General features: G+C 40.6%; 1 protein-coding gene across 2 annotated transcripts in view; it reads left to right on the forward strand.

Moving 5' to 3' along the window:
- Nucleotides 1-14,586, forward strand: part of fam133b (family with sequence similarity 133 member B) — a 47,431-nt gene that overhangs the window by 21,658 nt on the left and 11,187 nt on the right. For both annotated transcript variants that reach the window (XM_068003173.1, XM_068003167.1), the window contains exons 5-9: nucleotides 7,927-7,956; nucleotides 8,096-8,164; nucleotides 10,206-10,304; nucleotides 10,398-10,451; nucleotides 11,076-11,153. In XM_068003173.1, coding sequence (XP_067859274.1) covers nucleotides 7,927-7,956; nucleotides 8,096-8,164; nucleotides 10,206-10,304; nucleotides 10,398-10,451; nucleotides 11,076-11,153 — 330 coding nt within the window. The remainder of the gene's footprint in view (nucleotides 1-7,926; nucleotides 7,957-8,095; nucleotides 8,165-10,205; nucleotides 10,305-10,397; nucleotides 10,452-11,075; nucleotides 11,154-14,586) is intronic.

The raw sequence follows: 14,586 nt of genomic DNA on the forward strand, positions 1-14,586 counted from the left end.
TTAACAAAATGCTTAAAGCCATGCTGGATGGGTATAGTGGGTTTTTTTTATTCGTTCATGGGATGTGGGCGTCGCTGGCGAAGCCGGCATTTATTGCCCATCCCTAATTGCGAGGTGGTGATGAGCCGCCGCCTTGAACCGCTGCAATCCGTGTGGTGAAGGTTCTTCCACAGTGCTGTTAGGAAGGGAGTTCCAGGATTTTGACCCAGCGACGATGAAAGAACAGCGATATATTTCCAAGTCGGGATGGTGTGTGACTTGGAGGGGAACGTGCAGGTGGTGTTGTTCCCATGTACCTGCTGCTTTTGTCCTTCTAGGTGGTAGAGGTCGTGGGTTTGGGAGGTGCTGTCGAAGAAGCCTTGGCGCGTTGCTGCAGTGCATCCTGTGGATGGTACACACTGCAGCCACGGTGCGCCGGTGGTGAAGGGAGTGAATGTTTAGGGTGGTGGATGGGGTGCCAATCAAGCGGGCTGCTTTGTCCTGGATGGTGTTGAGCTTCTTGAGTGTTGTTGGAGCTGCACTCATTCAGGTAAGTGGAGAGTATTCCATCACACTCCTGACTTGTGCCTTGCAGATGGTGGAAAGGCTTTGGGGAGTCAGGAGGTGAGTCACTCGCCGCAGAATACCTAGCCTCTGACCTGCTCTTGTAGCCACAGTATTTATATGGCTGGTCCAGTTAAGTTTCTGGTCAATGGTGACCCCCAGGATGTTGATGGTGGGGGATTCGGCGATGGTAATGCTGTTGAATGTCAAGGGGAGGTGGTTAGACACTCTCTTGTTGGAGATGGTCATTGCCTGGCACTTGTCTGGCGCGAATGTTACTTGTGTTTGAATCCAAATCTGAGGGAATGAAATTCTCTCTTCTGCAAGGTCCTAATTAAAATTATTTGAGGAGTCTCAATTAAATTTCTAGTTGGCATAGGTCCACATCACAAACTGTTCACAATTAAGAACTAAACTGTGAGTCTGAGATATAAGGAAATGAGAGCTAGTGTTCAAAAATGAAAAATCTTGTTGGTAGAGAGATAATATAATAAAGGAGATTGGGGCCCCTACTGAAGCTGGGGCTAAGATGCACTGTTTGCATGGTTTAAAACTTCACTTCAACATTTATCACTTTCTGTACCTACCCTGAAAATGTTAGGCTGTTGCTGTGTGCACAGCAGTTAACTGTTCAATGCCCTAAAGCTGCTGAACACGAGATTGCATTCAAGATTTCCCGCATCAGCGGTATTTTGCTTTTATTTGCAATCTTTCCCCTCCCAAAGTCTTGTTTTTGTTTTTTGAGTCTATCAGGTGCATGATTTACACAGGAAACCCATCGACATGTTTAAATCTCTGCACCAAGTTATAAGAAATCTGTGTATGTAAAATTTCTGATTGTCAGAGTGCACACACTTTCCCTACTAAAGGCACATCCCATTTCCCTGAGTCCAGGGAGCTCAGGAACAGGTTAACAGAGTTAAAGCTTGGGGACCTTGAAATGTGTGCAGGGGTACTATTGGAGTTTAGCTAGCTAAAGACTGGCAAGCTTCCTGCTACTTATCCACCTAGGACTACCCTACCTGTTCAGACATTGTTTTGCAGGCTTATTTGGAGGTGTTTTGTATGTGCTATAGGAACCCCTGCTGGTTTGAATGGCAAATGTCCAAATTAGTATTGAGACAAACAGCTGAGATAGGAATTTTGGCGGGTGATGTCATCTTGCCAGTCGGACTTATATTTCTGACATCAGGTGCCTTCGCTTCCACAGTAAACCTCAACACGTCATAGAATGGAGTGGAGACCTGGTGGGACTAGGACCCGCCTCTGCTGGTGTCCGGCCGCCTCAAAGTTTAATCCAAATCCACTGAAAACGTGGATTGTCAGGATTTGTGTGTGGAATAGATCAATCTTGCAGTGTATGAGTCAAGAAAGGAACTTACATAGTATTCTTTAAAACCATCAGCCTAGAGCATGGTTGCAGTTAAAAACAAAGTAAACAAGCTACTGGGTTATTTTTGTGTGGTTAGCTGTGCTTGAGTTTCCAGCTGATTTTCCATCCATTAGTTTAAATGAGTGGAAAAATTGGGTGGGTTTCATTACTGGTATGCGATCTTCTCCACCAAGTCTTCACCTCTGTTCTGCACTCAGCTGATCCAGTATGCCCAGGTGAAGGGACAGGAAATTCTGCTCCCATCATCGCTACAATGATATGGTTGAGATCACAAACTTGCCATGTAGGGAATCATGAATGTGCACTCCTGTCCTGCATTTCCATGGCACAATGTTGGAATACCAATGGTATACCATCTTTGGATTGCAAAACTGTGCTGCTAATTCCTGCAGCTGCTTTAAATTGTAAAATTTTGCTAAACTGATATTTTAATTTGTAGAAGTCCAAATAGAAACATAGAAAATAGGAGCAGGAATAGGCCATTTGGCCCTTCGAGCCTGCTCCACCATTCAATATGATCATGGCTGATCGTCTATTTCAATACCATATTCCCGCTCTCTCCCCATACCCCTTGATGCCTTTTGTGTCTAGGAATCTATCTAGCTCCTTCTTAAATATATTCAGTGACTTGGCCTCCACAGCCTTCTGTGGTAGAGAATTCCACAGCTTCATCACCCTCTGAGTGAAGAAATTTCTCCTCATCTCAGTCCTAAATGTTCTACCCTGTATCCTGAGACTGTGACCCCTCATTCTAGACCCCCCAGCCAGGGGAAACATCCTCCCTGCATCCAGACTGTCTAGCCCTGTCAGAATTTTAGATGTTTCAATGAGATCCCCTCTCATTCTTCTAAACTCGAGTGAATACAGGCCTAGTTTACCCAATCTCTCCTCATACGACAGTCCTGCCATCCCAGGAATCAGTCTGGTGAACCTTCGCAGCACTCCCTCTATGGCAAGTATATCCTTTATTAAATAAGGAAACCAAAACTGCACACAGTATTCTAGATATGGTCTCACCAATACCCTGTACAACTGTAGCAAAACATCTCTACATTTATATTCCATTCCCCTTGCAATAAATGACAACATTCCATTTGTGTTCCTAATCACTTGCTGTACCTTCATGTTAACTTTTTGTGATTCATGTACTAGGACACCCAGATCCCTCTGTACCTCAGAATTCTGCAATCTCTCTCCATTTAAATAATATACTGCTTTTCTATTCCTCCTGCCAAAGTGGACAAGTTCACATTTTCCCACATTATACTCCATCTGCCAAGTTTTTGCCCACTCACTGAACCTATCTATGTCCCTTTGCAGACTCCTTATGTCCTCTTCACAACTTACTTTCCTACCTACCTTTGTGTCATCAGCAAATTTAGCAACCATACATTCGGTCCCTTCATCCAAGTCATTGATATAGATTGTAAATAGCTGAGGCCCAAGCACTGATCCCTGTGGCTCTCCACTCGTTACATCTTACCAACCTGAAAATGACCCATTTATGCCTACTCTCTGTTTCCTGTTAGCTAACCAATCATTTATCCATGCTAATATGTTGCCCCCTACACCACGAGCTCTGTGGCAGTAGCCTTTGATGTGGCACCTTGTCAAAAGCCTTCTGGAAATCCAAGTTCACCACATCCACAGGATCCCCTTTATCCACATTGCTTGTTACTTCCTCAAACACGATTTCCCTTTCACAAAGCTGTGTTGACTCTGCCTGATTGCATTGCGATTTTCTAAGTGCCCTGCTGTAACCTCCTTAATAATAGATTTTAGTATTTTCCCTACCACAGATGTTAAGCTAACTGGCCTGTAGTTTCCTGCTTTCTGTCCCCCTCCTTTCTTGAATAGAGGAGTTACATTCGCTATTTTCCAGTCTGATGGGACCCTTCCAGAATCTAGGGAATTTCGGAAAATTAATACCAATGTATCTACTATCTCTTCAGCCACTTCTTTTAAGACTTTAGGATGAAGTCCGTCAGGACCTGGGGACTTGTCAGCTTTTAGTTCTAATATTTTTTTCAGAACCCTTTCCCTGGTGATTGTAAATGTTTTAAGTTCCTCCCTCCCTTTCACCTCTTGATTCATAATTATTTCTGGCATGTTATTTGTATCCTCTACAGGTTGACGGATGCAAAATACCTGTTCAATTCATCCGCCATTTCCTTATTCTCCATTATTAATTCCCCAGACTCGCTCTCGAGGACCAATGCTCACTTTACTTACTCTTTTCCTTTTTAAATACCTGTACTCTTACAATCTGTTTTTATATTTCTAGCTAGCTTTCTCTTGTACTCTAATTTCTCCCTCCTTATTATTCTTTTAGTCATTCTTTGCTGTTTTTTATATTCTGTCCAATCTTCGTGCTAGTGAGTATAGGAACAGGAGAATAGACAGGATGAATGCGTGGCTGCAGGGATGGTGTAGGAGGGAGGGATTTAGATTCCTGGGACAGTGGGACCGGTTCTGGGGAAGGTGGGACCTGTACAAGCGGGACGGGTTACACCCGAGCAGGACCGGGACCAATATCCTCACGGGGATGTTTGCTAGTGCTGTTGGGGAAGGTTTAAACTAGAGTGGCAGGGGGTTGGGAACCTGAGCGGGGAGTCAGAAGGGAATAAAGTTGAGAGCAGCAAGAGAGGGAAAGACCCAGGGGAAATTTACAATACAAATAGTACAAACAGTTGTTCAAGAACAAGTGAAAGGGAAAAGCGTAGAGCAGTGGAAAGAAAGTGTACTTTAGGCACGACAGATAAAATAAAAACTAGAAGGCGTAAGGTAATTAACCCAGCATCAAAGCTGAAGGTCAGGCTAGGGTGTGTGGCTCAACTAAGAGTTCTATACACAAATGCACGGAGTATAAGGAATAAATTAAATGAACTATAAGTTCAAGTTCAAATTCAAATTGGAGGGTATGACATGATAGCTATTACTGAGACTTGGCTGCAGGATGGTCAGGATTGGGAACTAAACATACCGGGTTATAAGGTCTACAGGAGAGACAGGGAAAATGGAAGAGGGGGAGAAGTAGCCTTAATGATTAGAGATGAAATCACTTCAATGATAAAGGGGGATATAACGAGAGGTAAGCAGCCAACAGAGACCTTATGGGTTGAATTGAGAAATAGGAAAGGATCTAAGACTATAGTGGGAGTTGTATATAGGAGCCCTGGCAGCAGCTCTGAAGTGCTGGATTGTATAAATGCAGAGATTAGACAAGCATGTAAGAAAGGCATGGTGGTCTTAATGGGGGACTTTAACCTTCACATAGATTGGGAAAAGCAGACTAGCAACTGTCAGAAAGGTAGTGAATTTCTTGAGTGTGTCCGGGATAGTTTTCTACAGCAGTATGTCCTAGAGGCAACAAGGGGGCAAGCCATACTAGATTTAGTAATGAGTAATGAACCAGATTTAGTTAACAGCTTAACTATGCGTGAATATCTATCCAATAGTGATCATAACATGATCGAGTTCAATGTAGTGTTTGAAAGGGGAAAAAGTGAATCAGCTGCTAAGATTCTAGACTTGGGCAAGGCCGACTTCAATGGGATGAGACAGAGACTGTCCACAGTAAACTGGGCAAATCTGTTAATGGGTAAACCGACTGATGATCAGTGGGAAATGTTTAAAGAAACATTTAACGTGATACAGAATCGGTTTATACCCCTGAGGGGCAAGAACTCTACTTGCTAAAAAAAACAGCCATGGACAACTAAAGAGGTAAGGGACAGTATAAGACATAAGGAAAGGGCATACAAAAAGGCAAAAAATGGCACAGGTCCTGACGAATGGAAAAGATTCAAAGATCAACAAAGGGTCACAAAACAGATAGTAAGAGCTACAAAAAGAGAGTATGAAAAGAAACTTGCAAGGGATATCAAAACCAATACGAAGAACTTTTATAGTTATATTAGGAAAAAGAGGGTGGTCAGAAGCAGTGTTGGCCCCTTAAAAACTGAAAGTGGGGATAATTACTTTGCATCAGTATTTACAGTAGAAAAAGAGGATAGCATGCTGGAAATCCCAAGAAAACTAATATTGAATCGGGGACAGGGACTTGATAAAATTAACATAAGTAAAGCAACAGTAATGAAGAAAATAATAGCACTAAAGAGTGACAAATCCCCAGGACCAGATGGTTTCCATCCCAAGGTTTTAAAGGAAGTAGGTGAGCACGTTGCGGATGCCCTAACTATAATCTTTCAAAGTTCTCTAGATTCAGGAATTGTCCCTCTAGATTGGAAAATTGCACATATCGCTCCGCTTTTTAAGAAAGGAGAGAGAGGGAAACCAGGGAATTATAGATCAGTTAGCCTAACATCTGTTGTGGGGAAAATGCTGGAGTCTATAATTAAGGATAGGGTGACTGAACACCTTGAGAATTTTCAGTTAATCAGAGAGAGCCAGCATGGATTTGTGAAAGGTAGGTCGTGCCTGACAAACCTGATTGAATTTTTTGAAGAGGTGACTAAAGTAGTGGACAGGGGAATGTCAATGGATGTTATTTATATGGACTTCCAGAAGGCATTTGATAAGGTCCCACATAAGAGACTGTTAGCTAAGATAGAAGCCCATGGAATCGAGGGAAAAGTACGGACTTGGTTAGGAAGTTGGCTGAGCGAAAGGCGACAGAGAGTAGGGATAATGGGTAGGTACTCACATTGGCAGGATGTGACTAGTGGAGTCCTGCAGGGATCTGACTTGGGGCCTCAATTATTCACTATTTATTAACGACTTAGATGAAGGCATAGAAAGTCTCATATCTAAGTTTGCCGATGACACAAAGATTGGTGGCATTGTAAGCAGTGTAGATGAAAACATAAAATTACAAAGCGATATTGATAGATTAGGTGAATGGGCAAAACTGTGGCAAATGGAATTCAATGTGGACAAATGTGAGGTCATCCACTTTGGATCAAAAAAGGATAGAACAGGGTACTTTCTAAATGGTAAAAAGTTAAAAACAGTGGATGTCCAAAGGAACTTAGGGGTTCAGGTACATCGATCATTGAAGTGTCATGAACAGGTGCAGAAAATATCTAAGGCTAATGGAATGCTGGCCTTTATATCTAGAGGACCAGAGTACAAGGGGGCAGAAGTTATGCTGCAGCTATACAAAACCCTGGTTAGACCGCACCTGGAGTACTGTGAGCAGTTCTGGGCACCGCACCTTCGGAAGGACATATTGGCCTTGGAGGGAGTGCAGCGTAGGTTTACTGGAATGATACCTGGACTTCAAGGGTTAAGTTACGAGGAGAGATTACAGAAATCGGGGTTGTATTCTCTAGAGTTTCGCAGGTTAAGGGGTGATCTGATCAAAGTTTATCAGATATTAAGGGGAACAGATAGGGTGGATAGAGAGAAACTATTTCCACTGGTTGGGGATTTTAGGAGTAGGGGGCACAGTCTAAAAATTAGAGCCAGACCTTTCAGGAGCGAGATTAGAAAACACTTCTACACACAAAGGGTGGTAGAAGTTTGGAACTCTCTTCCGCAAACGGCAATTGATACTAGCTCAATTGTTAAATTTAAATCTGAGATAGATAGCTTTTTGGCAACCAAAGGTATTAAAGGATATGGGCCAAAGGCAGGTATATGGAGTTAGATCACAGATCAGCCATGATCTTATCAAATGGCGGAACAGGCATGAGGGGCTGAATGGCCTACTCCTGTTCCTATGTTCTGACCTGCCACTAATCTTCGCAGAATTGTATGCTTTTTCTTTCAATTTGATACTATCTTTAGTTAGCCATGGATGGTACGTCCTTCCCCTAGAGTCTTTCTCGAAATATTTTCTCTGAACTTAAAATCATATTTTTTCACTCAGTATTTTCTCAGTGGCAGTTGTTTTAATATACCCCACCTGAAAAAGTAAATAATAAAAACCTTAATGTGAACTGTATATGGTGTGTTCTACTTTGAATAAATATTTTATTGTGCATGCCTCGTGCATTCAGTAATTCTTTGCTCTTCTTCCTACCTAGAAAAAACGAAAGGAAAAGAAGAAAAGTAGGGTGAGCAAATTTTCAAAGAAACAGTTTTTCAAATTCTTGTCCATTTGCTTTTGTCCATTTCTGTTTGCTTTTAACTGTTTAATTTATATAAATTGAATGATAAATCTCACGAGCTGTACTTTTATTGTGTTTGGTCAAGCCGTCTTCATCTTCCTCCTCATCATCAAGCTCTGATTCTTCCAGCAGCTCCTCGGACACTGACGGTAAGGTGAGTATGTCAGAACAGTACTGAATCCACCACAAGATTTTCATTAAATTGAAGGGAGAAAGAAAATTTAATGTGAGTACTTTTTATTCAAGGCACTCCAATATTTAATTTTTTTTAAAAAAAAGGTAATCTGCTTTTGAAAATCTGGTTTGATTTTTTATTAAACTCTTCAGTTTTTTTTACTATTTCAATGAAATCGGTAATGGGAATTGCATTTGTACGTTCTGGAGCAGCAACACAGGAAATAGGGCCCATGATCAGACCAACCTGACACTGCTTCTGAGCTGTGGATCTATATTGGCTGTGGTGTGGTTTCCATGGATTCTGTGGCTCCCATGCTGATCTGAATATGGAGCTTCTGCTGTTTACTGTGGAGCCCCTATCGGAAACATGGGGATTCTCCCTACCTTTGATTAACTGCAGAGGCCTTGGGAGACCTGATCCTAAGTGAGGGCTGATGCTTGTCTTAAAAAAGTCATACTCAGTTTTCATAAGTAGACCATTTTTTCCCCATAAAATGGAGTATTTTAAATAAAAAGTATCCCATCCTAGACTTTCTTTGCTCTTTAAACCTCCAAGGACTAGAGAGTCATTTGTGCACTTCATTAACAGCTCTTCTGGGATTAAGATTTTATAATAAAACCTTAGTCTTTAAAGGATTGAACATGAAATTAATTTGGTAAAAATTTTAATAAGAAATTTAAACTTTATTCCCACTGTAATGTTTCCAGGAATAATTACCTTTATGATTTTGTTCTGTTACATTGCAGCGACACTGACCTTTCTCATTCAAACTTCATATGTTTTCTGTGCAACTAAATTAGTTTTTAAGGAATTAATTGGAAATAATAATTGAAGTTTGATTTATAGTGGAAACCGGTTAACCTAGTCATATCTTGAACTCAAAATTTACTCAATGGTGCATTCACAACTGGCGTGAAGCATTTTGGCTTTGCACCAATGATGCAGTTATATTGTAACTGCAGCCAGAATCCGGATTCAGGTTTGGATATCTGAGACTGGAGCAAAGCAGAGTGAAACTCCCTGGAAGATTTAATCTCACTCTTATACTTCAGAGTCAGTTTGGGTCTTGGCATCACTTAGCAATAACACTAAACTTGTAAAAGTGACACAATGCTCGCCACGTTAGCTTTCCATGTTGTGGCATTAATTGGTGAACCACAGCTTTGCACTTGTAATTCCATCTATAGTGAGTTTTCTTGCTCTGGTCATCATGAGATGTTCATGTGCATTTCTTAGTGACTGGAATGGGATTGGCTGAGACCTAGGAACAAACAGTGTGCCTTCCCTCTTGGTTAACATATGTTATTGGAGAACGAAAGAGTGGACTTCACTTTGGCAGTGCTGATTTTTCCTCCCATCTTTAAAAAGTTATCAGTTTTCTACAGAAATACGTTACTTTTGTCAATTAATCCTACAAAAATAAAAACTGTGACATGGTGAAAAACAATCACAGAATAGACATCTGGGAAAGAATTGAAAGCCTGATTTGAAAGTTTACAGTGCAATAAGCAATTAGAGCACAGCTTCAGCAATTTCTAAACATTTAACCCTGAGCCTTGAACTCATTCCCTGATAATTTATATGGTGAATTTCTGTATTTTTTAATTAGCATTTTTGTTGCAAGAAACTCACCATTGGATCTGGCGGTTAAGAGGGCATTGAGCTCCTTTATGATGCATAACTGGATTGTTCTGCAGAAGAATTTGGAGTCAATTACACAGATTTTATTTTTAAAAATAAAGTAGAACATGATCAGGAATTTTTCTGACTTAATTTGCAAACTATCTTTGCAGTAAAATAATACAGGAAGTGTTACTAAGTTTGAGTTGAAATGTTATTGAGAGTTTTTATACAAGTCTAATTGTTCTGTTTCTTTGGATCAGTGGCAATATGACAACATGAAAAGCCTTTGTGAAATATGTAGATGGTTGACATAGTGCAACTATCAGCTCAAGTAGAATGTGTTAGAGTAAATCGAACTGGTATTGAAGTACTGAAATTGTTATGTCTATTGCAGGATGAAAAGAAACACGTTAAAAAGAAACGCAAGAGAAAGCACAGTACCGTGAGAAAATCCTCAGATGATTCCCGAACTGATTGTGACATGGATAGTAAGGTAGAATAGAGCATAATTCCACCCTAGGCTTTGTTTTAATGGGGCTGAGAGTTTATTAAACTTGGGTTAAATGATTGGTATGTTTGTCTTAAGGAAACCACAAAGAAGAAAAAGAGAAAGATCAAGGAGGAAACTGAAAAGGAACGAGTAAGTAAAAGGTTCATTTATACTACAGTATTCTGTTCAGTTTAATTGTAACACTGATCTGAAAAACTTCTTGAATATGCAATACAAAGTGTAATTTATACCAGAAAATAATTTTGGTGACTTAGTGCAGAATGTGGCAAATGCTTTTACTTTGAGACAAAAAAATTCTATCAGAGTAGTCACGTCACAGTTTGTATGACCTTGAAGGAATATTCCAGCTATGGCCCTCAAGTGGAGAGGGGAGAAAATCACCCACAAGCTTATTAATTTTTTTTCTTTAGTTTTAAAATTCCAACTTACATTGTGGTGGCAAGGCCAATATCTTCATGCTGTTCCATACACGGGTGCTGAAAATAACATTTTGTTGCTCAACCTTATTTCCCAGTATCCCAATTACTTCTTTCATTTGAGCAGGGGAGATGGTGTTGGAAGCCGAGGCTGGGTAACAAAATATTGTTTCTCGGTAGCCAGAACTTATCAACAGCAAGAAAATGGAGCCCTGAAAGCTAACTTTTTTTAAAGCAAGTTTGGCACAAGTGCCTTTAAGTATTGTTTAATGTTGTCATCAAGCTGCTGAATAAACAGCTTTGATTCACTCCACTTATAAATTATCTGTTCAATTAGGATAAAAAGAAGAAGAAACGTGACCATGCACAGAGAAGATCTTCAGAGGAAGAGTCAAACTCAGCCGAAGAGAATGAGGTCAGTAAATTGGCATTTTGTTTACTTGGTTAACCATTTTTTGGGTCCCCAAATGTAACGAAGTTTCATTTGTAATGTTTTATTCACTTAAGAGGAGAGATTCTCTGATTTCCATTTGAAAAAGCACCTTATTGGCAATGTTGGACCTTTCAGCTTGGGGAGAGAATCTGGATGCTGTATATATTTGAATGGCTGCTATTTTGTTGAACAGTGATTTAGGATTCTTCTTTGTCAGAAATACTGATCTAGTGCTTGAACATAACTTTGAAAATTTACTTCAGGCCTATTATAAAAATTTTCCATCTGGGTGTCGGCCTTGGTTCAGTGGTAGCAACTCTCGTCTCTGAGTCAGAAGGTTGTAGGTTCAAGCCCCACTCCAGACCTGAGCACATAATCTCAACTGACACTCCAGTGCAGGGAGTGCTCCACTGTCAGAGGTGCCATCTTTTGATTAGTCAGGTGGTGCAGCATATTCGACTGGTCTGTTGTATAGGATGTAAATTCTTCTCTGATTTTCCCATGTAGTGAGTTCTTGAGGTCACATTTTCTGTTTGGGGAAGGGATTTCCCTGAAGGATAGGGCTCTTTTTTTAAAAAAAAAGAAAGCACCTCACTATCTTAAACCTGGGTGGTGTGGAAGAAGTGAGCAGTCAGGGGTATATTTTTTTTACAACTTTTTTTTTAAAAAAAGCTAGATCACCAATTGGGTAAGAATGGGATTGAGGGTTATGATGGTTAGTAAAAATAAAGAATCAAACACTGCAATATGATAGTTCCTAAACTGCTGGCCTAATGGAAATGTTATGCCAAGGAAGCTGTGAGATTCCTCAACCAGCATAGGGAACATCTAGCATAGTTCACAAATGGCTTATTCCTTTTCCTATCTTGACTCAAGGAGCCGCCTTTGCCATTTTTGTTATCTGTGGCAGCTCTATCTTTTTAATCCAATTCCATGCCTTTTCTCCATATTCATTAATATACTTCTCCTAGTAAGTATCTTTCTCCATTTCAGAAACCTCAATTGACTTTACATCTGATTTTCTGAGTCAGTGCGTCTCACCTTTTGTGTGAAAAGGTTTTTCCTCCTTTTCCTTTTAACTGATTTAACTCGAGTTTTAGGATATATCCCCTTGATAAGGATGACGAAGACTATTTGGCCTATCTTTGCTCATCCATCCAGAATGAACCAGAAAGGTGTCGGCCTTGTCCAGTAGCACAGTAACCTCTGAGTCAGAAGGTTTTGGGTTCAAGCTCTACTCTAAAGATTTGAGCATGTTGGACACTTCAATTCAGTACTGGGAAGTTCTGCACTGTCGGGGGTGCTATCTTTCGGTTGAGACATTAAATTGAGGCCCCCTCTGCCCCCTCCAATGGATGTAAAAGATCCCTTGGCACTTTTCAAAGAAGACCAGAGCAGCACTCCTAGTGTCCTGGCCAACATTTATCCCTCAACCAACACCATCAAAAACAGATTATCTGGTCATTTATCTCCTTGCAGTTTGTGCGACCAGCTGTTTCTTAAATGATTCCTGGGTTTGTACCTTCACTGCCCTATCTGGGTGCTCCCATTTATTTCTCACTGAGAAGAACTTCTTGACATCAATCCCAAATTTACCTTACACTAGTTTGTACTTGTGCACCCTTGTCATACTGTCATGGTTTAATTTGAAGTAATCTTTCAGATTTATTTTTGCTGTATCTTTTATTGGAATGATTTTTGAATTATTGGTCAAGAACCAGTGTAGACTGAAACTTGCTTTTCTGGACTTGAGTGACTGGTTTTGATTGTCACTGGAAAAACAATATTTTTGTGTTGTAGTTATTTTTTTTCTTCCTTTGCCTATATTGAGTTATTTTTATTTAATTTTCCTGTGTTAGTAATGTGCAATTTCATTTATAAGTGTACAACCTATTCATTCCATTTCACACTGGGCCAACAGAAAATCTTCAATTTGGTTTTATAGATGTCATTAACTTTTTGCAGTACCCGGTTTGTGCCCCTACGTGGCGGTATAACTTATGTTGGAGTGTGTTGCAGCAGGCTGTTCCAGCACCAGTTATTGTACTATGCTATAACCAAGAAAAGCCTGTTTACTCAGTGCCAGGAAGTGGCTGGAATGGGCACTGGAGCAAAAATGTTTCAGTAGAGAAGTTACCTCTCTTCAGTGGCAAGAATCAGTTATTAAATTAAAGAAACATTTCAGGATGACCTGCGGTTTTCTTGGAGAAAAGTAAGGTTTCTTTGTTTTAGCTTTCCAAGTTCTCTGCTGCTCATTACGTTCAGTGGAGTGGTCGGCAGGGCTGGCAGCTGCAGTTAAGGTAAGGAGTGTGTCTCGTTTTAGCACTGTGGTTTGAAAAATATTGCATGGGTGGCAGCCCAATTAGGATGCCAGACCTTGTGTGGTAAGTTTCTTACTTTTTTAAAGTTAGACCTGGGAGGGAGGAAGGAGTACTTTTTCATTAATACTCTAAGATCAAGGTATTTTAGCAGCTTATCCTACCATGCTTCAAAGAACGGAAATTTCTCAAAACATGTGAGGTTCTCTTTCCTCACTCAGAGGGTGATGAACATGTGGAATTCTCTACCACAGAAGGCAGTGGAGGCCAAGTCATTGGATGTATTCAAGAAGCAGATAGATATATTTCTTAATTATAAAGGGATCAAGAGATATGGGGAAAAAGCGGGAACAGGGTACTGAGTTAGACGATCAGCCATGATCATTTTGAATGGCGGAGCAGGCCCGAAGGGCTGAATGGCCTACTCTTGCTCCTATTTTCTATGTTTCTGTGTTTCCTCTTCCTCCCCTCCTTTATTCTGTCAAAGGTGCCCTCAGAAAGATGGCTGTCAGAAAGCATTTATAGATGTTGCAAGTATGAAAATACATTTATTGGGTGGACAACCTCAGCAGTGGCATAATTTGCATCTATGCATGGACACAATCTCCAGGGGGCCTCTGTGATTGTGAACAGTAGGGACATCCCTTACATCAATAAGGGAGGCCATTTTTATTCAAATGTGCATTAATATAAATAGTAATTATGGTACAAATACAAAGAATGTTAAAAATCTTCTGTTTGCACTTTAATTATAAATTCTTTTGACCATGTTTGTACTAGGATATGGTAGCGTAATGGTTATGGTACTGGACTAGCAACCCACAGGCCATGCATTCAATCCTGCTCCCACCTCCCCCCCCCCCCCCCCCCCCCCGCCATGGCAAGTTATGAAATTGAATTCAATAAATCTGTCAATTTGTGAGATAGCACGAAAAAGTGATCATGCTGCTGCCGGATTGTCATAAGAACTCAACTGGTTTACTAATGTCCTTCAGAGAAGAAAATCTGTCAGCCTACACGTGACTCCAGTCCCACAGTATGTGGTTGACTCTTAATGCCTTCTGAAGTGCCCCCCCCCCCCCCCCCACTATCTTCTC

The sequence above is a fragment of the Heptranchias perlo genome, chromosome 2 (genome assembly GCF_035084215.1).
Source record: "Heptranchias perlo isolate sHepPer1 chromosome 2, sHepPer1.hap1, whole genome shotgun sequence".
NCBI lineage: Eukaryota > Metazoa > Chordata > Chondrichthyes > Hexanchiformes > Hexanchidae > Heptranchias > Heptranchias perlo.